Raw genomic sequence first — 27,147 nt, forward strand, 5'->3', positions numbered from 1 at the left:
CAGGCGCCATGGCAGAAAAAGCTTTTCTCCTGCCAAAATTCCTTGACCAATAGGGTCTGCAGCATGCCTGTTCTCCTGGTGTAGGGGGTGGTTTAATCCAACTGGGGTGAAACTTTTCTGATAACATAGACCCTTGCCGCAAAGGGCTTTAAAGATAACTTTTAAATTGGACCCAGAAGGAAACTGGCAATCAATACAGCAGAACAACAATGTAACAAAGGCCACTCTAGGGGCCTCAAGAGCCACCCACATGGCTGCATTCTGTACCAGGTAAAGTTTCCAAGGCCAAATGTTTAGACTGTATTCGACAATTTTGTCCACCTATCCAGTCCTTCCCAAAAACCTAGGATAAGCAGTTGTTGCTGTTTGATGGTGTTAAAGGTATCATTAATGTAAGCTGTTTTTTTCTTTGTTTTGGAAAATGAAAGGTGTGTGTGTGTGTGTGTGTGTGTGTGTGCATGCACACACACACATATGAACATGTGTACATTTATGTGTGATAATAGTTTAAAAAAGAAATCTGAGACACAGCAGCATAAATTAAGTATATATATTCACAGAACACAAGAGAAATCATTTGGGACCCAAGGTGATTCTGTGATATTAAAGTAACCTAAGATATCTCTAAGCTGTTGTTTCATAATTAAAAGCTCTAAATTAATCCTGTTATTTCTGAATAGTGAATTAGATAGCAAATACAAGTTTGTTTTGTTACATGCAAGTAAATTAATATTGGCTGAGACATTTTCTCGTCATTCTAATCATTAAGTTGAAAAAATGTAGCTACTGTAAATTGTTCCAGATGTTGATATAAAATGAGGTTTCCAGAATTATTCAGAATTTTTATTTTTTGACGTGATATATATATATATATATATATATATATATATATATATATATATATATATATGTGTGTGTGTGTGTGTGTGTGTGTGTGTGTGTGTGTGTGTGTGTGTGTGTTTCTCATTCTTTTAAAAAAAGATGGAAGCCATCACTGAATTACAATTTGAGCATAGATCAACCATTTTCTTTCCAGAAGTTCTGCTTTCTTACATGTTATTACTTGAAGTTTCCCCTCTCCCTCCTTGTGTGTCTCTTTGTGTGTGTGTGTGTGTGTGTGTATGTGTACTAGAAAACCTGCCACTTCCCTATCTTAAAACCTGAAAATTTAGACTTAAAATATTGCAGAGCTATTACAATGTTTATATGAAAACTGCCATATAATCTCATACTTCGACTTATTGCACTCAGAGAGTTAGTCCTGGCAAGAAATGCAGGAAAGCCATTTAGAGTTTCCAACAGTATTTTCAAATACATTTTAGATTTTATTTGCAGTGGGAATTGCTTCTGATCCTTTAAATCCCAAATGCAGGAGGAAGACACAGTCAACACAGCTGCCTTCCACAGAGGGCATACACCAGAGAGCCCAAGAAAAATGATAAAACCAGAGGGACCTGATTGGTCATATTAAGTGGTTTTCATATGCATCGGCTGATACATTAAATACTGTCATCCCCTGAGCTTATTAATTTATGAGAAACGTCTTCCAAAGTGAAGTAATTTATTTTTCCTATCTGTCTAATAGTAATGATTTTTCATTCATGTACTATGATAACAGATGGAAAATTTCCATCCAAGATGGAATCTAAGAAATACTTAAATTGAAATCACTTCTATATATTTAAAAAGACACTGAAGCCATATACTTTGCATGTTACAATACTGAAATTCATCTGCTGGTCCCTATCTGCTTGGCCTTTAATGAAACTGTAGCACACTATCAGACTTTAGATATTTTCCCATGGTATATGGCTGACCAGATTAAATTAATGTTCCAATATGATATAATCATCCCTTATGATTCATTTATATCAAGCTTTAGGTGGTAACTCACGGGTGCTAGAGCATCTGATGTTATCAAAAACAGCATCTATAATGTAACATCATATTCACATTAAAATCATACAGAAGGGCTGAACTAAATCTAAACTCTCAACAGTCATGACATTTTGCACAAGAATTCAAAATTCTTGAAAAGCTCTACTTCTGAATTTGAAAATTTTAATGTAATTTTAGATGAGATTGCAAACATCTCAGAACATTTAGAAACCTGGCAAGATTTTAGGCAGATCAAGAGGCATTTGGCCACTCCATGGTGCCTTGGATCTAACACAATTGCCAACCTCTTATCTAAGTCATCTTTTTTCCGGCTCATAGTCAAAGATGATATATATGCATTTCAACTGAACTGAAAAGGACGTAGCCTCTTCAGCAAGGACAACCCAATTCCATGCTTAGCAAATTGTTTTTCATAACAAATAAGGATGTAACCTATAAAACTGAGAGAAAGCAAATTCAGTGTATATACAAAGTGGTCAACTGTCTATAATTTGCATTTATTAGAAGTTAAGTCTATGTCTTCCCCACAAATGAGCTTTAAGGTTCACTAACTATAAACATTTCTTCAACCTTCATATGCTGAAGCCTCAAGCCTTCATATACAACTTTCCTTCCTGTTCTTGGTGATGTCAAACATTTTACCTGATTATTTAGTGTTTTACCTGGATGTGCTCCAAGAATTGTGAGAATCACAAGGTTGTTAATTTTACTCTGCAGATTTTACATACTGCTATTTTAACATCAACTCATATTTATATTTTATTATGCTAAACTATATGTTGTTTCCAAACAGTTGGAATTCTTCAGGAAAAAAAGAGTGGAGTATTGCTGGTTATTCATTCTTACTCAAAATGCTTAGCCATTAAAATTAGACCAATGGTTTAAGAGAATGAGAAGTTCTAAGCTCTGGATTATATGAGTTCATAAGGTTTGTTTCTACTCTCCTAATGAAATGGAGAATACAGTATATATTTCAACAGTTATAGAAGTTTCGTAGTAATAAATCAGACAAAGTCTATTGTTTGAAAGACGAAGTAAAGTGATATTTAAATCACAATTTAAATCACAAATAGACAGTTGTAATGTTACTACATCACAGGCCAAATTTCATGATTTTTTCTTGTTAAGATAAAATATAATAAAAACCTTATAAAATTAAAAGAACAAATCTTACCAATTCTCTGATTCCATATTGTTTCTCTACTTTAACTTTTAAATGCCTGAAGCATTCCTCCATACGTTCATGGAAAGGACGAAGGCTGTCTGATACTCTTCTTTCATGAATCTTAATTCCAGCTGCAAGGAACGGAACCTAAAAAGCAACAAGAAAAATTTCAGTCATGCTATTTTATATTCCCCATGTCTCCAGAACATGTTGAACTGACTGCAGTTACAAAATGTGATTTGTAATATATTTGCCAGCTGACATTTTCTTCTTTCCTTTCAAACAGGTAGCAATGCATCTTATTATGATGTATAATATAATAAATAATTACAGAAGAGAGAAGTACAACCTTCCTGGAAAAATATAATTAGATTTTTTTTGTTTCCTGTGCATAATGATATGCAATAAAGGTTTAAATAGGTGAATAATTTATGATACTTCATATATTCTTAAGATGAAGAATGACAGAAAATACATCATGTCTTCAGAATCTAGACCAGGCTAGATTAGTATGATTGGTGAAATGTACTATAAGCCAACAATTTACTCAACCATGGTACATAGTGGACATTTTCACTGTGTTGCAAAGATTACATTGTAAGCATTTTGCTAAGCGATCAAAGCATTAGTAAGTTTAGAAGCAAAGCCATTTCAGCTGAAATTTCAAGCACAGTAGCATGGTTGTTTCCTCATTGTCATGTATGTGTCTGTCTTCCTGGAGGGATCAGCAAAGAACACCAGGAATGTATACCAAGAGTACAGTATTTACTTCCAGAAAGATCATCCAAGGCCTGAAGGTCATCCCAGTTTTGCAACCAAAACAAGCACATATATATATTGAGTAGCAGCAGTATGGAATGGTGCTGAAGATGGATGATGTCTCTAATGACTGTGGTGTGGGAGAAGGTTAATTGTACCTTTCCTGTATTTTACCAAATCCCCACAAAAATAATAATAAATGATTGGTAATATAGTGTTAGATAATGGGCTTCAGGTGAGATACCATTCAGTCTGTCACAGATAAAGATCTGAAAATATTCCAGAATAATAATAGTTTTTATGATAGCAATAGCAATAGCATTTAAACTTATATACTACTTCACAGTGCTTTACAGCCCTCTCTAAATGGTTTACAGAGTCAGCCTATTGTCCTCAACAATCCGGGTCCTCATTTTACCTACCTCAGAAGGAGGGAAGGCTGAGTCAATCTTTAGCTGGTGAGAATTGAACAGCTGAACTGCAGGAAGCTGGCAGTAAGCAGAAGTAGCCTGCAGTACTGCATTCTAACCACTGCACCACCATGGTTCACCATGATAGGGCTAGATTAGAGCTGGACAGACTGACTTCAAAGGATAAAACAACACTGTATTCTCCCCTTATTTATTCAATATCTTATATGTTGAATATATTTTAAGCGAGAAGAATATGGGTAGGTTTTTAAAATTGGAAGACAAAACATTAATAACCTACACCATGCTAATGAACACTACTCTGATAGTTGAAAATGTAAGTGATCTGTAAGCTCTTGCGATGAAAATTAAGGAGCAATGTGAAGAAATGGGATTAAAATTAAATATAAATAAGACTAAATAATAGGTACAGCAAATACCTATTTATAATATAAATATTCAAGTGGTGGATAATTTCTGTCTTTTAGAATAAACTAACAATAATACATAAAGAAAACATCAGTCAAGAAACATGCTGCATACTCTCATTTAATGGAGTAGCAGTAAAAGACTTGGCAAAAATATTCAGATGCCATCATGTATCTATGCCTACAAATATTAGAACTGTGCACTCAATGGTTTTCCCTGTGGCACTCTAGGAAAGTAAAAATTGTACTTTGAAGAGACAAGCTAGAAAGAGCATTAGCACTTTTGAACTCTGGTGTAGAGTTGACTAAGGTAGCTAAGAAAACAAAGAAATTATACAATGAATCAATCCAGAATTGTCATGTGAGGCACAAAACAACCAGACTCAAATTATCACATTTTGTACACAGTATGTAATGACCTAGTTCTCTTGAGAAATCCACATGCTGGAAAAAGGAGTAAGGAAGTAAGAGGAAGAAGTAGATTACCAACAACTAGAGTTTTGGATTAGATTAGATTAGATTTTTGATTAGAGCTGTGGAAGACCTGAAAGGTCAGATTGGAGACTGGTTTATCTGTGTTACTGCTAAGAGTTAACAATAACTTGACGGAGCATATTAGTAATCGTTCAATCAGTAATGATAGATATGTCTTCTAAACTCATGGGTAATAGTTTATGGCCTCAGGCCTATACTTAGTTCCCAAGAGTTTAGAGCTCTTGTCAGTTGTCAAAAATCATTTGTCAAAAATCAGAGATACGCATTTCACATCATCTTGAGCACACCATTTTGTGACATCCCCTCGTACTAAAATTGTGAGGCGGTTACACATTACACCAGGCATGTCAAACTCACGATGTCATGTGACATCATGCAAAGTATCGGGATAGTTTTGCCATTGCCGGCAATGGGGTGGGCGCAGTTTCTGGATGACGTGTCCGGCCCGCAGGCCAGCAGTTTGATACCCCTGCATTACACAGATTTTATGAAAGCCAGGGACTTTCCATCCCTTCCAATACTCATGAATTGCTTTGTCTCCTGCTTTTCAAAGAAGTGGCACAGTGCAGATATTTCCCCAATATAGTACTTCACCTGTTCTGTCCAGAAAGATGGTGAATCTTCATGTTTCTTATGTAATTCCTCTTTTGGTACATGAAAAACAGGACTACGCTAATGGACAAATATATTTTCTTGTTTAAAGGTTGATTGTTTGCACTAGGTAACTTTCTTTAATAATGATTCAGAGTTATCAGAACAATCTGAAGTTCTAAATTTCTAGTATTTTAGATAGCACTGGACACCACCATTAAAAGTGATGTCTTCTGAATGCAATCTAGATGTATATTGTGGGTGTGAAGATGTGACAAAAGCTGGTGCTATTATGCACCAAAGAAGTTTGTGCAAAGATGTTTATGAAAACAACTATGGAGCTGATATAAAATATATACAAACATGTAAATGAAGGACTTACTTCATAACACCAAGATTAAACATTTGTTTGCATATATTTTTAGTAGCTATTTCCACAGCAAACAGTAGCTATTTCTACTGATTCAAATGTCAGTAGAAGAAGGAAGATACTGATAATGTGGGTGACTTATCCATAAACAAACTAGAAGCAAAAAATAGATTAGTCTATGGAAAAAATAAAGCATTGCTATTGTTATGTCCCGAGCCTTGCAAACGGCTCGGGCGTTTGCAGGCAGTCCCGGGCAGGTGCAAAGCTGCCCGGGACCAGACAGGCTGTCGCCAGCGCCGTGCGCATGCGCGGGTGCTGGTGCGGGAAAAGTAACCCATTTACCCGGGAGTTGCCTATATAAGAGGCTGCGAGGCGTTTGGGCGAGGCTGAAGCCATCTTCCTGTAAGCTGAACACTGAATAAAAGAAACTGAGAACTCCAGCTGCTTCTCGTGTCTGTTTTCCCGCCACGGACTCAACACTGGCGACGAAGGTGGGATGCCTTGCACTACCTGGAAAGGAAGAAGTGTAAGCTTACCCAAGGAGTCCTGAGCGGCGGAAGAGGAACGGCGTCGACTCGGCAGCTGCCCGCCAATCCGGTGCACATTCGGGGGTAGGCTGGCTGATAGACCCGTCTCCTGAAGATCCGAAGATGGCGAAAATCGGAAGGCTTTCGGAATTCGATGTCTCACATCCAGAGCGGTGGGAGTCCTACGTATCCAGAATAGAGAACTACTTCAAGGCAAACCAAGTGAGGGAAGATAGCTTGAAGGCTGCCACCCTGCTTTGCGTTTGCGGCCAAGACGCCTTCGAAATCGCAGAAAACCTTGCAGCACCTTATCCAGTAGAGTCTGTAAGCTACGCAGACCTGAAGAAGCTGCTGAAGGAGCACTTCCACCCCAAGGTGTCCGTTATCTCATGGCGCCACACCTTCGAACAGAGGGATCAACGGTCCGGTGAGTCAGCCAAGGAATACATCGCTGCGTTACGGAAGGCCGCCAAGCCCTGCGAGTTCAAGGACCTCGAGGAACGACTGAGGGACCGATTCGTGTGCGGGTTAAGGCATCGAGAGCTACAACAGAGACTTTTCGCTAAGGAAGAATTATCCTTCCAAGACGCCTTAAGGGAAGTCACCGCAGAAGAAGCAGCAAACGGCGCCGTCAAGAACATGCGGCCGATCAGAAGCAGTGCAGAGGGTGCGTCCGTGCACCAGGAAGACGTCCGACGAAACTCCGAGGAGGATCCGGACGAAGAAGTCGACCGTCTACACCCCGCGAAGGAAGAGAACCAGAAGGAAAGCTCTTCGGCTCCGCTCAAGTGCATCGGCTGTGGAGGTCGCCACAGGAGAACCGACTGCAAGTTCCGCTCCGCTACCTGCCGGGCATGCGGCAAACAAGGGCACATTGCAGCTGTGTGTCTGGCCCGACGAAAGGCACAACCCCAAGAAGAACGCCTGAAGGGTACCAGACTCCCCAGCCAGAATAGGGTAGGTTTTTGCGCTTCGCGAAGAAGCATCTGTAGGACAGGCACACACAAGCCCATGAAGAAAAAGCTGTCACTCAACGTGAAGCTACAAGGGGTTCCATTATCTATGGAACTAGACACAGGGTCTGCCCTTTCCATCATTTCATTGCATACATTTAGGAAGATTTGTTCCAGTAGTGGGACTAAGGCCAAGTTAAGGCCTTCTGATATTGTATTAACAGATTTTCAGAACTCAAGAGTGTGTGTTAAGGGGGAGGCCACCCTTAACGTGCAATACAAGAGTTTTGAAGGTCCACTAGACTTATTAGTAGTAGGGGGTGAACGAACGAGTCTCATAGGACTCGATTGGTTTGAGGCCCTGGGGATACACGTCACAGGACTCAACAGCTTACAAACACTCGACCTACAGGAAGTCTGCAAAGAATTTGCAGATGTTTTCAGCCCCCAGCTGGGCACATTCAAAGGACCACCTGTGTCCTTAAAGCTAGACCCCACTGTCACTCCCATTAGGATTAAAGCAAGAAGGGTCCCTTTTGCTTTAAAAAGTAAGATTGACACTGAATTAGACAAACTAATCCAACAGGGAATCCTAGAACCTGTTGATTCCAGCCCGTGGGAGACCCCCATTGTCACGCCTCTAAAGGCAAATGGGGACATTCGCATTTGTGCTGATTACAAATGCACACTCAATAAGGCATTGCAGCAACATGCCTATCCTGTTCCTGTGGTCAGTCACATCCTGGCCTCTCTCAAGGGGGGGCGTGTTTTTGCAAAGCTTGACCTAGCTCAAGCATATCAACAGCTGCCTGTTGATGATGATGCTGCCATAGCTCAGACCATTGTGACCCACAGGGGAGCCTTTAAGGTAAAAAGGCTACAGTTTGGAGTGAATGTTGCTCCTGGGATTTTCCAAAGCGTAATGGAAAACACACTACGAGGTATACCAGGGGTCTGCCCCTACTTTGACGATGTCTTGATTGCAGGAGACTCCACACACATTCTAGCTGAAAGGCTTAGGGCTGTCCTGTTAAGATTCAGGAAATCAGGCCTCAAGCTCAGAAAAGACAAATGCAAGATTGGGGTGCCTTCTACTGAATTTCTGGGATTCAAAATTGATGCTGCTGGGATTCATCCTGCTGAATCCAAACTAACTGCTATTTTAGAAGCACCCAGGCCAAAGTCTAAGGCCGAACTTCAGGCCTTCTTAGGCCTCCTGAATTTCTACAATTCTTTTCTTCCACATAAAGCTAGTGTAGCTGAGCCTCTTCACAGGCTACTAGACAAACAAGCTGTGTGGCTGTGGTCACAAGCACATGAGGCTTGCTTTAAAGAAGTCAAGGCCTTGCTCACTTCTAACAGTGTTCTTGCACATTTCAACGAGTCTCTTCCTGTGTGCATCGCTTGTGATGCGTCCCCCTACGGGGTTGGAGCTGTCCTGAGTCACCTCAGGTCTGATGGAACTCAGGTTCCTATTGCATACTACTCCAGAACACTGTCTTCTGCCGAGCGCAACTACGCTCAGATAGACAGGGAGGCTCTGGCTGTTGTTGCTGGAATTAAAAAATTCCACGATTTTCTATATGGCAGGCATTTCACGGTCTTCACTGACCATAAGCCTCTGCTGGGACTGTTTACCACACGTAAGCAGACTCCCCACATCATTTCCCCTAGAATGCTTAGGTGGTCTATTTTTTTGTCTGCATATGATTTTTCATTAATCCACAAGCCTGGGAAAGAAATGGGCCATGCTGATGGCCTCAGTAGGTTGCCTCTGCCAGTAGTAGAAGCTGACCCCGCGCCAGCTGTCAACATTCTATCAATCCAAGCCTTGCCCGAGCTCCCTCTTAGTGCCAGGGATGTTACCGCTGAAACAGGTACAGATCACACACTTTCACGTGTCCGCTCCTGGGTCCTGTCCGGGTGGCCTGAGCACTGCCCTAGTCCTGAGTTTCAGAGTTTCTGGTCCAAAAGGAACGAACTGTCCCTTTCTCAGGGTTGTCTGCTTTGGGGAAACAGAGTTGTCATTCCCACCTCAATGAGGACTAGGGTCTTAGAATCCCTCCACGAGGGTCATCCTGGCATTGTTCGTATGAAGGCTCTTGCACGAAGCCACTTGTGGTGGCCTGGTTTAGATAAAGGTATTGAGGCTAAGGTACACGCATGCCACCTGTGCCAACGATCTCGCCCAGAGATGCCCCAAGCTCCTGTGCATAGATGGGAGGAAACACAGTCCCCATGGTCTAGGGTGCACATTGACTACGCTGGGCCCTTTCAGGGCCAGTTCTTCTTGGTCCTTGTTGACAGCCATTCAAAATGGCTTGAGGTTGTGCCTGTCTCATCCACCACCACTGCAAAGACTATTCAGGTACTGAGGGGGATTTTTGCTGCACACGGGCTGCCAGATGTCATTGTGTCCGACAACGGCCCTCAATTCACCTCCTCCGAATTCCAAGCTTTCTTACAGGCAAACCTGATTCGTCATGCCACGTCTGCGCCTTTTCCCCCGTCCACCAACGGTATGGCTGAATGCATGGTGCGCATCTCAAAGGACGCCTTGAAGAGACTCACCTACGGGGACTGGCATCACAGGTTGGCTGACTTTCTCCTTTCTTATCGCACCACACCGTCCACTTCTACAGGGAGAAGTCCAGCTGAACTTCGTTGGGGGCGCCAACTTACTACTAGACTTGACCGGTTGCATCCGGACAGACTGCCTTCATCTACCTCACATCCTAGGGCACCTAGACAACTACTTGTGGGTGCCCCGGTTTGGGCTCGCAATTACGGGCCTGGTCATACATGGGTCCCCGCTTCTGTTTCCAGGGTCACAGGTCCTCTCTCCTACGAGGTAGCCCTGGACAACGGTCGTGTCCTGCGTCGGCACATCGACCAACTCCGCTCTAGGCGGGACTTTTCTGATGAGACTCCTGGGTCTTTTCCAGGGGGGAGGGGGACCCTTTGGAGCAAAGGGAAGGGCAAGAGCTACTGCCCATCTCCACTGAGGGAGCCACAAATGGCCCATCCCAAGATTCCGCAATTGCTCCGAAAAGAAAGTCATGGAGCTTACCCACACAACAGGCACTCACGCCTACTCCAGCCAGGGAGTCACCCCGGGGGCATACTCACTTTCCACACACATCACACAGCACTCCAGCAACGGAGGATACCCGGGGGCATCCCAACAAATCATTCCCCGCAAGAGAGCTGGCACACAATTCCCAAGGTTGGCCTGACCTTACCCCAAATCCTACAGGGGGTCAAACATACACAGAGCTAGTCGAGGAACCAAGTCCCGACTACAACACCCCTAGCACAAATCAGGGAACACCTGAGTTTTGGGAAAGTACAGAAACCCACACGAGCCCGAGCACAGAATGGGGTTCAGGGAATGGACAGCCTCCTGACAGGTCTTGGACTGACCTAGGAGGTTCTACAGAGACGCCCAGCAGTGGCTATCACTTCAAGGGGCCTGAGGGTCTACAGCTAGGTAGGACAACCAGGTCACAAAGCAACAGAAGCCCTGGCCTGACGAGCCCGGTGGGCAAGCAAGCAGGCCAGGCATCGGGGCACAGTCCTTGGAAGACACCAGGGCACAATAGAGAGAACAGGCTCACGCCTCCCTCCAGTCAGGGGACTTATGCCAGTAACCCAGAGCTAAGAAGGTCACAGAGAGCAAAGAAATCTCCTAAGTACCTAGAAGATTACATAACATTGCTGGCAAGGCAAAAGCCAGTAAACAGTGGGAGCACTGGGGAGCAAATTGTCGTATAAAATAAATGTTGTATGTTGGTAGTAGTTTTAGCCCGGGGGAAAGGGGTGTTATGTCCCGAGCCTTGCAAACGGCTCGGGCGTTTGCAGGCAGTCCCGGGCAGGTGCAAAGCTGCCCGGGACCAGACAGGCTGTCGCCAGCGCCGTGCGCATGCGCGGGTGCTGGCGCGGGAAAAGTAACCCATTTACCCGGGAGTTGCCTATATAAGAGGCTGCAAGGCGTGTGGGCGAGGCTGAAGCCATCTTCCTGTAAGCTGAACGCTGAATAAAAGAAACTGAGAACTCCAGCTGCTTCTCGTGTCTGTTTCCTGCCACGGACTCAACAACTATTATGCTACATCTCTCATAAAGTTGCTACGTTTGGTACTTCAGCAAGAACATAAAAATAGAAGTGATATTTTTAGATCAGAGTGTTAATAGGTTGTTTTCACCCAAGCCTGGTGAAACTGTTAATAGCAGAAAATTAAACATCATTCCAAGCCTATGCAAAATCAGTGTTTTCACTTGTTTCCTGTTTATCTGACAGCAACAGAAATACTGTGATGTCAGCTTTTTTCCCCTTCTTAACATTACATAAGCATTTCTAGGAAGTAAGTATTCAACTAAATCACCAAGGGATTCCTGATGCTTTTGTTCATGAAAGGAGGCTCATTAAATGTGGATGAAAAACTTTTTGCAACATACTTTTTATGTGATATTTCCAGTCACACTTCCGACAAGTATTCCTCTTCAAACAAACAAACAAACAAAGGAAAACAGAAGGAAAATAGGCATGCATTATATATTGCTGTGCTTCTCCTCTGGAAAGGAGATCAATCAGCAAAAGAAAAGGGAGAAATTAATAATATTTATTTTTTAAAAAAATCAGAGAATTGTGCCCAGCATTTCAATACCTGCCAAGCAATCAGGTCTTTGAGCCTGTTTAGTTTCTCCTGATCCTCTGGGTGATCCCTAGTATATTCATCTGTGAAGAAAGCCTGCAAGCAGAAAAGAGGTCACTCAGTTTTTCATCTGAACATGACATTCATGGGTTGTGCTGAAGATCTAATATACTGGAGGATTATTTCATTTTAAATACAATAGCCTAACTCCTTACCTTCTCGTACTTAGCAAACCCTCCCATGACTGCTGGATCAACAATTCCGTTCAGAAGCATGGACAAAGGATTAATGGGAAGGTTCTCATCACTTTGGTACTGATTGATCATTGCCAGAATCTTCTCATTTGTCATGGACATTGTTTCAATGGCATTCTCCAAGGGGCTAATTGTAGCCTGTGGAGGAGGCAACAAGATTATCATCAATCCCACCTGCAAGTTTGTGTCCCAGATTGGCTGCATTGGGATCTGAGACAACTTTCAATCATTATGAAATGTGTTAGCATTTCATTAAAATTCCCCAATCTCAAAAAAGTCAAATGCATATTGAACCATATTGCTTAGTAGGAGAATGGATTCCCTGGTAACATAATAACCTTGTGGTTTTTTTTTTCCCTCATAAAATAGCATTGACTCTTTCTTTCTATTTCTGGAGGTTAAACTACATATAATACTCATCAGAATTCTAATACACACCTGTGACATGGACACAACCTCAAACCAACGCAAGATTCCAGGGAGTTTATAAGCTGTAGTAAAGGATGTTCTCTCAATCCACATAGACTGTTAAAAGATGCAGAGAAGAAATATTACAACAGTTAAATCATTTTGTTAGAAAGATAAGAGCTTACTGGAAATATAATTTAAATGACAGGGAAATCTTTTCCCGGCATCAATATTATTTGAGAGGGGGGGAGAGAGGGAGGGAGGGAGAGATGGATGATTTCACCATTTCTTTTACAAACCAGAATACTTTAATACAGTCTGCAACACTGTGTTCCACCAGCACAACCACACACACACACACACACACACACACACACACAAACAGTGGGAGGGAAGGGACAAGACTGAAATACTGACGGAATGGTATGCCAAAGATCACCGATAACTTGACTTAAACTAGAATGATCTGAAATATTTTTAAAAATGTTGTTTGATAACCAACCTATCATTTGTTATTCCATTGGGCTTATTATGTAACTACAGTAATGGCCAAAATTGTGGCAATCTTTTGGGAAAAGTGTATTTTTGAGGTTTGATGGCTAATAACACCACTTGTTTTGGAGTAGTACCATAAAATTATATATCAATGGAAAGATAATTTAATCAAGAATGTAATACAACAAAGTTTGTTCAATTATATGTACTGTATTCTATGAAAAGTTATAGCCAAATAACCAGAAAAAGGAAGCACAACTTGCTTAGGTTGATATCAGGTAGCTTTCCTTCATCTGATTGTAGCCAATGAGCATGAGTGTTTAGAGAGCCAATCAGGTGTCATCTTGTTTTGGCAATGAGCCAATCAGATCACAATAGGATTCAGTTATGGATGTCATGTATTGCAGTTGAGAGGAGGACATTTGTCAGTGTGTTATGTGATTGCTATCAAGTTGGCTGGGTCTTTTTTTCCTTTCATTTAGTGAGCTTGTAAAACATAATAAAATTAAAGTAATGGTGCAAAGAGTTGACTGGTTGCCCAGAGAGCGATGTAAATAGTATTATTAAGTGAACAAGGCTACAGTTATAAAGAAATTAGAAGAAAAATGGATGGAAACTTAACCAAAGGTGGCATTTCTACTGTACACTTTTCCACAATTTTGGCCACTACTGTATACCCCAAATATATGACATTCTTGAAATTCATGAGAGTCAGCCCTGACAGAAATCATTCTGTTGATACCAGATGAAACTATGGGGAAAGCCTGAGTAATTTTATACCCTGCCTGTCCAGCCCAATGATGCTTCTATGGCATTTTGTACCTCTTCTGCCTTCTAATAAAGTATGTAGCATCACCTGAGCAATGCCTTGTGTCACATCTGAGTGACAGATAACATGGCGGTGTTCAAAACGTGAAAAGATACTTACAGCAAATTCATTTTCAGGGTCAACTGATCCTTTTCTGGTTGGTCTTGAATAGTGGAATCTTTGCACATAGTTAGATTTATAAAAACTGAGAGAGAGAGAGGGGGGGGGAGGGAGGGAGGGAGGGAGAGAGAGAGATAGAGATTACAAACCTTTTTTACTTTTTCCATATGAAAATTCAATTTAACTTCATTTATTTAGTCTCAATATACGCTATCCACTTTTATCTCAAATGTCTTCATTGTATTCAAAGCATTACACTGTACATTATTAAGTATGTCTAAACCTGATTGGAAAGTGTGCCTTTTCAGGATGCCATTGGTATCTAGTAGTCTGAAGAAATTATCACAATGTGACCATATATCAAAAACATATAGATATATGGAAGCGGGGCTAGTTTTGATCACACTTAGAATATTTCTACATTCCACAGATAAATAAGAAATGGGGAAAAATATCCAATCTATAAGTATCATCCTCCATATCTTTCAAGCTATAATGAATCTTTGCCTTTCAGAGGTTGATTATGCTATGACTTAGCAATGGGCCTTGGCTTGGTTGTGACTACAGATAGGTCCCGATTAATGTTAGCTTGAATAGTGCAAACTATTGCAAATTATAAATTGATACCAGGTAGCATTTAAAATTCAGTTAATATGAGGGCTGTGCACATATAGATGCCTTTGGGCTTTAGATCAGCATTGTGTGTGCAAAATGGAGAAATGGAAAGTTCCACTTGAGGAAAACTCAAAAAAGAAGAGGCTCACTTTGAAAAATCACAATGGAATAGCTATTTGAAAAGGGTTTCCTTTATTTGGTTTATAAATTTTAAATATTTATGAAATCTGTCTGTAACAACTTATGGCAGGCTATAATCCACTATAAAGCAATAAAAAACACTAAAACTATGTAAAAAGTAATGATCTTGCTACCATTCCCTGTGTACCTATAGCTTCTGAGCAATCTTCAAGGACAGACCTATGTAGGGCACACATTGTAGTAATTCAGAAAGTCAATCAACATTCATTAATTGCCAGTTCATTATAGTTTCTTATTTTACAATGCTTAAATATTAAACATACCATTCTCACTGCATCCGAACTTTTCTTGATATACCAAAGTCTTATTTTCATATAATAAAGTGGGCAAAAGAATCATTTTACACTCAGACATTTTCACTTATTTTGACAACCATTCTTTTCTTGCAACAAACCTTTTAATCTTAATCATTCCTTACTCTCTTTGACTAAATGCTTTGCAACTATCTTTTCTGTTCAGTATGCATATTTTTCTGTCATTATTCTCTTATATGATGTCACACGTCTTTTTTGTCATTTTTCTATTAAACATTCTTTTTCATACTTCCCACTATTGTGGTACTTCTTTTCATTTTTTATGTCATTTTAACATCATATAGAATTATGTGCACTTTATATTCATTTTCTAGAAAAATTATTTCATATATTTTCATTCAAGACTCACACCTGGCCCTCTTCTAATTATATCACTTTTATTCTTATTTCTTTCACTTTCTTCTTTTCCTTCCTTGTCTATTTTCTCCCCAAATTCACTCTTTATACTACCAAGAAATAGTATACCTATGTTTAAAAATATAGTCCTTGTTTAACAAACACCCTGTTTAACCACTATTTGCAGTTACAGCAGTGCCGAAAAAGTAACTTCGTGAACAATCCTTCCATTTACAATTTTCACAAGTTTGTAAAATGAAGGATCATAAAACAAAAGATCATAAGCTGTCACAGTTTCACTTAGCATCCATCTTGCTTAATGACCCAATTGTCAGTCTCAGTTGTGGTCACTAAGTGAAGACTACTTCTGTGTAAAAACTGGTTGGCCAGAGAGTGGTAGTATAGTATAAAAGATAGATCAAGCTTCTCTGAAACTACTTCCCTGCAGAGTGTGTTGTCTAATTCTTAGTCTGTTACCATCTCATATCACTATTACACGGAGAACATGGAAAATTGCTTCCAGATCTACAGTGAATAGGAACAATGAGCACAGAGGTTCTGCTGTCTCAAATGCAAGATCAAGCTATTTTTTTTAAGACTATAATATTTTTAACAGTTTTAAATTGGGAAAAATAAAGGGTGATACTTATCCGGGTATTTCATGAAAATCAATGGCAGCCACCATTGTTTCCAAAGGTCAAAGAAACATGGAACCCCTTCCAAGCATTCTAAATAACAATCTGTAGAAGTCTAATTCTACAGATGCTGCTTCTTACTGTGGCTAATTTATCAACATTCACCCTTTTCACTTTATATAGGCTCACATAAAACACTTCATTTTACAGAAAGCTATAAATGGTCTGAAGCAGATGATATTTTCCCTGCTGATACATGTAATATTTCAACTACTTTGCAGACCTAATAAGATCACCTGTTATTGTGACAACTCCATTTACAGTATAGCAATCTATAGATTCAAAAAAGCAAGAAGCCATAAAATACCTATAGTTTGTGAAGAATAAGAAAAAAATTCTTGGAAAAGAATCTAATGAAAATTAATGTAAGGATTTCTAATCTAGAAACTCCCATGCATGTCCCCAACCCTCCAATTGTGGGGTATGTATCATACAATGTAGTAATGCAATGACATACTCAACAGGATTTAAAGAACAAAAGTTAAGGAATGAAAACACTGCTTGGGTGTAGCTATGCATTCGTTGACCTATTCATACACAGAGATAAACACACACATACAGCTACACATATGCACAAACATGCATAATTGAAATAAGGAGATAGCTTTATTTTTTTCCTACTGGAGAGTTTATATCTAATTTTGATGATATGTATTCACTTTTGACCTCTGATCAACAGAAAAGAAACTCTCTTAAAGACATTGCCGAAGGCAATAGGCTTAATGTAGCAGAAGACAGAAATGAGTGGGTCAATGATTATTCAAGATAACATGGCAAGAAGAAAAGAGACAAGAACCCAAATGATATAGTGACAACAGTCTGTCAAAAAGAAAAAGGAAGGTTGGAACTAGTCCAATGATGGAAGAAATGATCCCTCAATCCTGCCAGCTTTATCGTTAACAAGCGCTTCTCCATAGTTAACATGGCTTGCCACCTTCCCATTTTCACACAAATGACTGTGGAATCTTAAATTGAAAAGGTCTGTTCAAACACATGACAGCTATTGCATTACATCTGAATTATCATTCCCTTCAATCAGCTACATTTGGCAACATTAGTTAGATTGGTGGTACACCAACCGTTTTATCCTTAATGATGGGGGGAAAATACATTTAAGTAGTGACAACATGACATATGGAAGGACAGTTACAAAGACATGAACGGTGTGTGCTTTCAAGGTGCCTTCTATTAGGCTGGTAATTTGTGCGTCTCATGGTAGAAGAGCCTTTTCATTAGCTTGCAGATGCAGGTGGAAAAATGCTTTATGCTGCCAATTTTAAAAGTTCCTTACAGACGAAGAATATTAAAAAGAAAACTTGGGAGAACAAAGATGTCACTTATTGATTCTCCAGTATCTAAAGTTTCATTTGAAGTAAACTTTAGCCATTCTTCACAAGTTGATAAATCAGAGCTGATTGTAATCAAAACATGTTGCTCTTAAAAACAATGTTTTAAAACTGTAATTTCCTACAAATCACAAATGTGACAGGATATATCAACCATGGCTGATCTTGAAAAAGCCAAGTAGGCGTTAGGCATGGTTAACATTTAAATGGGAGAACACCAGGAAAGCCAGCAAATCTGAGCTATTTTGTGAAATAAAATAAAACCCTACAAAGATATAACAGCAAAACACATTTAGTTAGGAGCTGTGGAGGCACAGTAGTTAGAATGCAGTACTGCAGACTGACTCTGCCCATAGCTAGGAGTTCGATCCTGACCAGCTCAAGGTTGGCTTAGCTTTTCATCCTTCTGAGGTTGGTAAAATAAGGACCCAGATGGTTGGGGGCAATATGCTGACTCTGTAAGCCGCTCAGAGAGTGCTGTAAAGCACTAGGGAGGGGTATATAAATGTAAGTGCTATTGCTATTTGTCAAAGAAAAGTGCATGGACCACTTTTACCTTCTTTAAAAAAGATTTGTTAATCCCATCTTTATTATGTTTATTAATAACGCAAGGCAGCAAACTTACTTAATACTCCTTTCTTCTTCCTTCTCCCCAGAAAAACAACTCTGTGAAGTGGACTAAGAGACAGTGAGTAGCCCAAAGTCATCCAACTGGTTTTCATGCCTAAAGCAAAACTAAAACTAACAGTCTCCTGGTTTCTAGCATGGTGCCTTCACCACTAGACAAAGTGGCTCTATCTTTCCTTTCTTATCTTTTAAGAATTAAGCCCCCAAATAAAACATCCGAACTACATGACAAAAGTGCAGAGGCTTCAGTAATATCAAAGGGCATCATCCCTTCTTATTTCTCTTGCTTTCTCCTTTATTCATTACACACAGTTATCTTGTCTTTCAGATACCATTTCAATTGGAAATGTTAGCAGGCAGAAAGAAGAGGATGCTTTTGGTTTATCCACTAGTAAAATAAAATCTATTAATCTTTGATTAACAAAATAATGCAAGTTGAAACTCTCTATGTCCTTGTAGCAGTACAAGAGAAAGGGAGTATTCTCATTGCAATAAAATAGATCGATGTAATATTGACTAACATCTACCAACAAACAATTTTTTTCCTCTCAAGATGGATAGACTCTAGGGCCTCTCATTTGTTCCCACAATGGAAGCTCCGGGTTTGATAATCCATTCTTGAGAATATCATCAAAGTTATATTTTAACTCATTAAGTCTGTCAGGCTGTTTTATTATTTCCCTGCTAATTTAATATGTGCCTGGCAAACAGACTGATTGTACCCAGTAGATATTTTTTTTTTAATCTGGGGATTGTGAAATTTTATAAAGAAGAAACCTTGTCAAAGTTTCATTCGGCTGATGTGGCTTCTTCCCTTGTAGAATTGCTGGCTGCTATGGCAATAGTTCTTGTTTTTACAAGTCTGGAGAATGACTTCCCCTATCTGATCATTCCAACTCAAATTTGACTTTATTTATTAACTTACTTGATATGGCCACACCCATCTCATACATTCAACACTGGTCAAAAACAATATAGAAAGTATCAACAAATGCATAAAAATCTACAATACTATTGGAGAAAACATCCAATAAACACTCAACAATAACATCTCACAGGTCATCTAACCTCCTGACCTTTGTGCTCTGGAGCACGTCCATGTCTTCAGCATCTTGAGAAAGGCCAGCAGGGTCAGATCTTGGATGATATGTTATTCCAGAGGGAGAATTGTCTTGATTTGAATGCCATAATGCAAATTAAACTTTCCAACTTTTATGGAAGCTACTTAGGACTTTTGATAACTTGTGTTATAGGAATTTTTACATGGTCAATAAGATAATAAGGGCTTACTTGATTACTTGATCAGGCACTGGCTTATTTTTGAATTGAGGATGTTCCTCCAAAACTGGCTGCACAGTGAAGCATTGTAAATCTAAAACCACAAGAGCTAAGGACATTATACCATTAATGGACACAATCAATAATCTGGAAACAAAAAAAATTGTTTAAGAACAGTCTTTTATAAAATTATCACATAATTAATAAAATTCATGATTCAGCTTAAAAAATAAGTGTACAACAAATTGGTTGATTAAATCTATGTTCCAAATAAATTGAACATTATTGATAGAGGGAAATATTTGTTTTTTCCTAGCTCAGGTTTGAAAAGAGGAGTCCTTGGTGCTCTCTGAGCTTGGTTGATATCGTGCAGACCTTTCATTACCTAAATTAGGTAACATCATCAGTGCTAGTAGGGAGTGAGTTTTGCTCTCATTTTATATTCTAGTGGCTTGTCCTGTCAGTGTTGGCAGGAGTAGTATTTGTGGTTCTTTGGTTGGGCTGTTTACAAACCAAGGTATTACTACTGTGTCCAATCCAAGAGTAGTTTAAGAGTAGTTTGAAGCTGACACACAATTCACTGCCATCAATCACTGACATACAGAGAACTTAAAACAAGTCAGTCAATAATATATCTAGCTGATCAACTGGAAAGTGCAAAACACTGCTTTTGACTAATGCCATTCCATTCGGATCTTGTTTCATGTTTTGAGCATGATATCTAGTAATATCTAAAAAAAACTTAAGAGCTATAAACAGGAAGCTGCAGAACCAACCAAGCACTATTCCTTTGTTACATTTTAAGGAACTCTGAAATAAGAGCATCTTAGCAAGATGATATACATGTGAATCCTCCAAAAACTAGGAAGAAATACTGTAAGAGTTCCTGCTAGTAGGAATTTGGCCCATCCATATACCCTCCAAAGCTACAGAGTAGCCAAAAAGAAAGGAGATTTGTGTGATTTCAAATATATTACAGTAAAGCTGGAAGCTTAGCTCTCATTATGAGATCACAAGAGCTTAAAGTTGGTTTTCCCTGAGGCACAGTCTTCACATAGAAGACTGATTTAACTTATGCTGCTGCTTTAAGACATCTTATTCTTCAAATGCATTATTGCAGATTTACAGAGATGCACTCTAAAATTATATGGTGCAAATATTTCAACTGACACTTTGGAGTTTGTACACTATATTTCTGTGAGATGGACACGAACAGGAATAGATTATTAGCAAGAGCTGTTCATGTTGTGATAGAGAAAAGGAATTTGCAGTTGTCTTGTTCACCCTGAAGTGTTGAATATAACCTTAGAAGAGGGCAGTGTTTTCAGTGTAAAGGATTCATCTATAGCTGTCCTGTTTATGTTTTGAAGCAATAACCTTTTATCATTCCTTCAGAAGCTTTCCTTTATGATGTGGGAGATGAAAAGCAGCTTTTCAGAGGATCAAAAGTACATAAGAGAGGAATCACTGCCTGTGATGGTTGTGCTTGTCTTATTGAGCCAGTCTTAATAGCTGCTTAGTTGGGTCTAAATGAAAAAGACTTTAATTCAATTCCCCATCAAGTCCACAAAAAGAAATATCAGAGGCAAGTGATGATGAACATTCCTACCAATGATACATAAATAACATTGGACTATTATTTATTCTGTACTACAGTAGACTACAGTAGAAGCTAAAGCAGAATAAACTGTGTTTTACAGCAATGAGGATATACAATGAGAGCAGAAACATCTCTAGGATACCCTTTTCAGATCTCTTAGAAAGTATATGACCTTTCTCCAGCATTGCTACCTGATCTATAATCATGTATAATTACTGTAGGGAAATTAGGAATAAATGCCTTCTGCCTATTATCGAATTTCAATAAGAGAACTGACAAGCATTTAGCTCAGAGACTTAGAATCAATCGAATGCCAATTAGTATCTGCAGCAGACTTTTACACTACCAGTCTCTATCTAACTACCAACTCTATCTTCCCATGATTCACTAAGGAAGAGACTGAGAAATGTGATACCTAAATTAAGTAATGGAAACCTTAAGAAAATAGGCTTTCCTGTTCATTATCTCTATTGTGTTCTCAATGATAAATTGCAATGCAGAAAGGCTCTGTTCTAAAGCCAAAATTTGGGCCAAAGGTTCCAGGGTTTAGAAACTTAATCTTGTAATACAGGTAGTCCTCAACTTATGACCGCAATTGAACCACATATTTCTGTTGCTAAATGAGAAGTTGTTAAGTGAGTTTTGCCTCATTTTACGATCTCTCTTGCCATTGTTGTTAATTAAATCTCTGCAGTTGTTAATTTAGTAACATGGTTGTTAAGGGAATCTGCTTCCCCCATTTGCTGGTCAGAAGGTTGCACAAGGTGATCACATGACCCAGGGGATACTACAGCCGTCATAAATATGAACCTGTTGCCAAGCATCTCAGTTTTGATCACATGACCATGGGGTTGCTGCAATAGTCATAAATGTGAAAAACGGTCATAAATCACTTTTTCCAGTGCCGTTGCAACTTCAAATGGTCATTAAATGAATGATTGTAAGTTGAGGACTACTTGAATTGAGCTTGTCTGCTCAGCCAAAATACGTGATGATGAATAATTTGATGATGTGTTGCTGATGTGGATTTATTTGCCTCCTTCTGAAGCAGAATACACATTCAGAGACATAGAGTGTGTTTGTTAACATTTGCATTTAGACAGTATTTAGTATCTGCATGTAAAAAAGAGAAAGGGAATTTACTGCTTCAAATGTCATACTATATGTTTTAATGTCCTCACTAAAATGATAGGTTGCTCTTTTCAGAGATGCAGAAAAATATTTTTTATTGATTTCTATTGTTTTCAACAAAATCAAATCCAACAAGCGGTGTTTCTAATTAAAAAAAAAAAACCCTGAGCAGTATAAATCATACTTTCGTGGCAATTTTTCTGTATCTGCTGAGCATTCAAGATTATGTTTAGGTGAACTTGAACATTCCAACATAAAGGGAGAAAAGCTTCAATATCACCCATACATAGTGCTGTTTAAAAATAGATATTTGATACAGATATTTGATACAGGCAGGCTTATCTGTGAATTCTGGGATAAAAGCTGCCAGTATGATCAAACCAGGACTCTGAGGAGTTGGCTACTTAATGATTTAAAGTTGTTTAGCAAGATGGCCTTGATGATTTTAGAATGTAACTAGAGGTCTTTTTCATTTCTGGAGGTTATTTTAAGAATAATGCACTTCTTTGAAGTTTTGATTTCTTGGGAAGTTTGATTGAATAGGTATTTCACTGCTTAAGCTTCTCTATCATGATACAGGATACAGATATCCACAACTTTCTTTAGGATATTATGAAAGCATTATTTTTATAGTGTTGGCTAACTCAAGTATTTTAATAGGCAAGGAACTATAAAGAAAACAGGTAGGACGTATGCCCTGGTGGCCATTTGAAATGGAGAACTCTACAGGTAATCCTCAGCTTACAACAGTTCATTTACTGACTGTTCAAATGGCATTGAAAAAAGTGACTGATGATCACCATTTTTCACACAACCGTTGCAGTGTTCCCCATGGTCACGTGATCAAAATTTAGATGCTTGACAACTGGTTCGTATTTATGACTGTTGCAATACAGTATGCCACGGTGATATGATCACTTTTTTGTGACCTTCTGTCAACCAAATTCAACGGGGAAGCCATATTCACTTAACAACTCTGATTTAACAACCACGATGATTCACTTAACAACGGTGACAAGAAAAGTCGTAAAAATAGGGCAAAACTCACTTCACAAACATTTCACTTAACAACAGAAATTTGGGGCTCAATTGTCTGCATAGGTCGAGGACTAAAAAAAAGTAAGAATGCTAATACAGCCTTTTTACCGGTATGTTCCAGAAGAAAATATACTTAGAAGGTCCCACAAACAAAGCAGAAGGTCCTATATATTTCATAGAGGTTAATTTATGATTACCGAGAGCATCACAAAGCCTTGTTTTCTTGACAAACTTGTGAAACAGAATCATACATTTGTTCTACTCATTTTGCAAAACAATATATAAATTAAAAGGTAAACATGTGAAGTGGCTTAAATCAGAGGAATTTTTCATATTCCCCATAAATTTTGAATAAGTGTTTTTACTTCAAATTGCTTTTGTTTATTTACTAAAATCCCCTGCTTAAGGATACATTGAACAGCAGCATTCTTCAGTTTGTCTTCAGGGGGTGCAGTAGTATTCATTTTTTCAGCATTTGGGAAATGGCTCATCAGTTGTGCTTGAAAGTCTTCCCTCCGCTCATATTCCTTGCCTCGGTAAATGAATATTTTATTCTGTTTTTTTTTTAAAAAAAGGATAAACACTCTATGTGATTACAAACCTGGTTGTGAACTTGCCAGGAAAAATAAATCATTGTTAAACATAACATAACATCATAATGTTTTTATTCTGTTCTTCTTAAAAGCTGGAAAGATGGATTAAATATGAAATTCAATACATCAAGACCATAATACCCAACTAAATCGTCTGTTACGTCCCTCCTGAGGAGTAAAAGAGAGGAAGCTGTTTTTCTAAAATAACAACAAGACCAAAATGTGATATAATTGCCACTAGTCCCTCAATACATTTTCTTGACCCTGGTTGATTGCTAGAAGGTATCTAATATAGTTCTATAGGGAAACTGATTCTTGAATTCTTTGCTTATTATTGTTCCTTTAAAAGCATATTGGAGACGAAGAAAAGAAAAGTATAAGATTATTTTGCCAGATTGTAAAAATTACCAACAATAAGAATACTTCTGAGAATAGTCAAGATACCTAAATGTGAGAGCCTTTCAAATGAAATTTCACCTGTGAGCTGTCAATTAGAAATGAATATACACCAGATATAAAATTCATTAGATTTCCTGCTTCATTGTCTTGGCTATTCGTATTGTTGGTTTTATTGTTCATTAAATTATCTTCAGCTATAAACCATCCTTTAATTATGACTGTCTTGTAAGAATCCTAAATGCTCCCTTATCACTCCATTACCCTCACTATAAACCTTCTTCTAACCTTGAAAGCAAGAGGGAAAAACCCTCCACAATAAATAAAACTCCTTTCTGAAAACGTGACACTCCATATTGTTACAAATGGCATTTTAGGTAGCTGCAAGACAGAAATTCTTTTCTTGGCAGAACCTCATGAAGACAAATGCCCCCATTTGTGAATAACTCCATTTCCATGAGTAGAATATTGGCATTCTATAAGGCTACTACAAATTTGAAATTTGTTAAAGACAAAGTATTCAGAGTAGATAATTTACCCTTAGGAATGTGGGGAAACCCTGGCCATAATATCCAACCGCAAAGTAATCTGGTTTAGGTCTCAGAATTTTCATGATGTTTTCATAGAATTTGGCTTGCTGAATCTGAAAGGAAAAAGAGATGTAACAGGTCTTTCTGGGATTGTATTACAATCAATTCCTGACACTAAGGTTATCTTTCCATAGGATCCAATCTGGGTCAGTCTCTGGGAGCAGAGGTTTAATCTTCCAGGCATTCAGACTCATTCTGGAACCCATCCCCTGGGAACTTCTCTCTCTCTCTCCAAAATCTACATGAAAGAGAAGTTCCCTGAGGATGGACACTGGCATGAGTCCAAAAGCTTGGAAGATTGAACCTCTGGTCCTGGTGACTGACCTAGATTGGATCCTCTGAGATTATTTTGGGACACATACATTCTCCTTAATTCATTACTTTTCCATAATTTAAAATATGTAATTCTGATTTTTCTCATTTTCATTAATATTTGTAAATTAATTACTACAGCAAAACCTCAGTTTTACAAATAATTCTGTGTCACCTCAAATGTCAATTAAATCTTAAATTATATAATTTGCAACAATTTAGTGTCATTGGGCTAGAGTTGCAAATGAGAGAATGAGGTATCACAGTCAGGCTAAAATAACTGAAATGGGATTACAATTATTGTGTAGACAATTGCAAGGTCTACTTGGTAAAGTTTATGGTGTGAATCTTATACAAAGTGATGATCCTTTGACCAATTTCAAATTGCAGTGCTAAGTTCTATAGCTTGATATAAAGCTAAACATAGGAAATAATTGTCTAAAGTGGCCATCAAGGACATAGAGGCAATGTTGTATTTTGCAAATGTCAGTGAATTTAAAAGTCAGTACAATGTGCAAGTCTAAAGTCTATTTTAAAAGTCTATAAAATGAATGGGAACTTTAATTTAAAATGAAATACACTGATTTTTATTTCATGAGGTAAAATCATTTTTATTTACATTTATGTTTCAAAATGATAAAGGAGTTTATAGAATTAGCATTCCTTGTTCTTTTGAAAAACAGCACGAACTTCAACTCATTATGAAACAGTTCCCACCTCAATTCAATGGTTCTAATTTTGGACATTTTTATTGTATTTAGAAAATCAAGTCCCTTAGTAGTTCTGGGCAACTTACAGAATTCTGTAAAAACAATCTATAAAAACAATAAAATAAATGAGCTTGGAAAATAAATATATTTTGAGCTTCTCACTTCCAAAGCTGTAATCCTGTTGATGAATTAAAAATATGAGATGAGAGTAGTAATGCTGTAAGTATCTTGGGCCTATGGTTTATAAGGTTTCATACATCATTGTGAGTATCTTTGAATTAGGTTGGAAAGCAATTACAGCTGGGCCAGCTGCAATTTCTGGACTGTCTTCTAGGCTATTCCATGAACGATTGCAGTAATCTAGCTTTCAAATTACTCAAGCATACGTCTCAAACAGCAAGTAGGTATGCGCCTCACTTATCAACTGACACTGATTATAAGTGATTCCACTGCTGCTATGAGGCTATCTACAACAGAAGATCCCAAACTGCAAGTTTGTTCCTTAAAGGGGAGTAAAAGCCCATTCCAGAGTATCTCCTGACATTTCTTGCCTGAATGTAGTTTCAATTTATTTCCCCTACAGTCCTTTACAGTGTGGGAAAGCAGATCTTCTGGAGACATTAAGTTTCTCAACTGTATGTTGAGTTCTTAGCTCAGAGCCATAATATACAAACCTATAACTTACAGAACATCATTTTTTTTTTGCCAAGGCAAAGAAGGCAAAAATATCTATTTTATTGATTTGGATTTACTTACCTTCAATATTTTAATTTTTTTTTACTCATTTGTCTGAAATAATGATAAACTGGATATATAGATATGTGCTTTGAGCCAACATTTGACTACTTGTGATTGACTGGAATGGTCCCTGCAGTTTTCTTGGCTAAATTTCAGAAGTAATTTGCCATTGCCTCCTTCTTAGGGCTGAGAGACAGTGACTGGCCCAAAGTCATCTAGCTGATTTTATGTCAAAGACAACAGTAGAAGTCATAGCTTCCTGATTTCTAGCCTTAACAAAAACTTGTTCTTGA

At 38.6% G+C, this 27,147-nt stretch overlaps 1 protein-coding gene across 1 annotated transcript in view; it reads right to left on the minus strand.

The window, feature by feature from the left end:
* DOCK2 (dedicator of cytokinesis 2) overlaps positions 1–27,147 on the minus strand; it is a 308,188-nt gene that overhangs the window by 12,869 nt on the left and 268,172 nt on the right. The window contains exons 40-47 of the mRNA XM_039353200.1: positions 25,043–25,147; positions 23,928–24,069; positions 19,759–19,840; positions 14,335–14,419; positions 12,942–13,028; positions 12,465–12,641; positions 12,262–12,345; positions 3,074–3,211 (exon numbers count right to left, since the gene is read on the minus strand). Of these exons, the coding sequence (XP_039209134.1) occupies positions 3,074–3,211; positions 12,262–12,345; positions 12,465–12,641; positions 12,942–13,028; positions 14,335–14,419; positions 19,759–19,840; positions 23,928–24,069; positions 25,043–25,147 (900 nt within the window). The remainder of the gene's footprint in view (positions 1–3,073; positions 3,212–12,261; positions 12,346–12,464; positions 12,642–12,941; positions 13,029–14,334; positions 14,420–19,758; positions 19,841–23,927; positions 24,070–25,042; positions 25,148–27,147) is intronic.

Source organism: Crotalus tigris, unplaced genomic scaffold (assembly GCF_016545835.1).
Source record: "Crotalus tigris isolate CLP2741 ecotype Arizona unplaced genomic scaffold, ASM1654583v1 scf7180000017568.12009008, whole genome shotgun sequence".
NCBI lineage: Eukaryota > Metazoa > Chordata > Lepidosauria > Squamata > Viperidae > Crotalus > Crotalus tigris.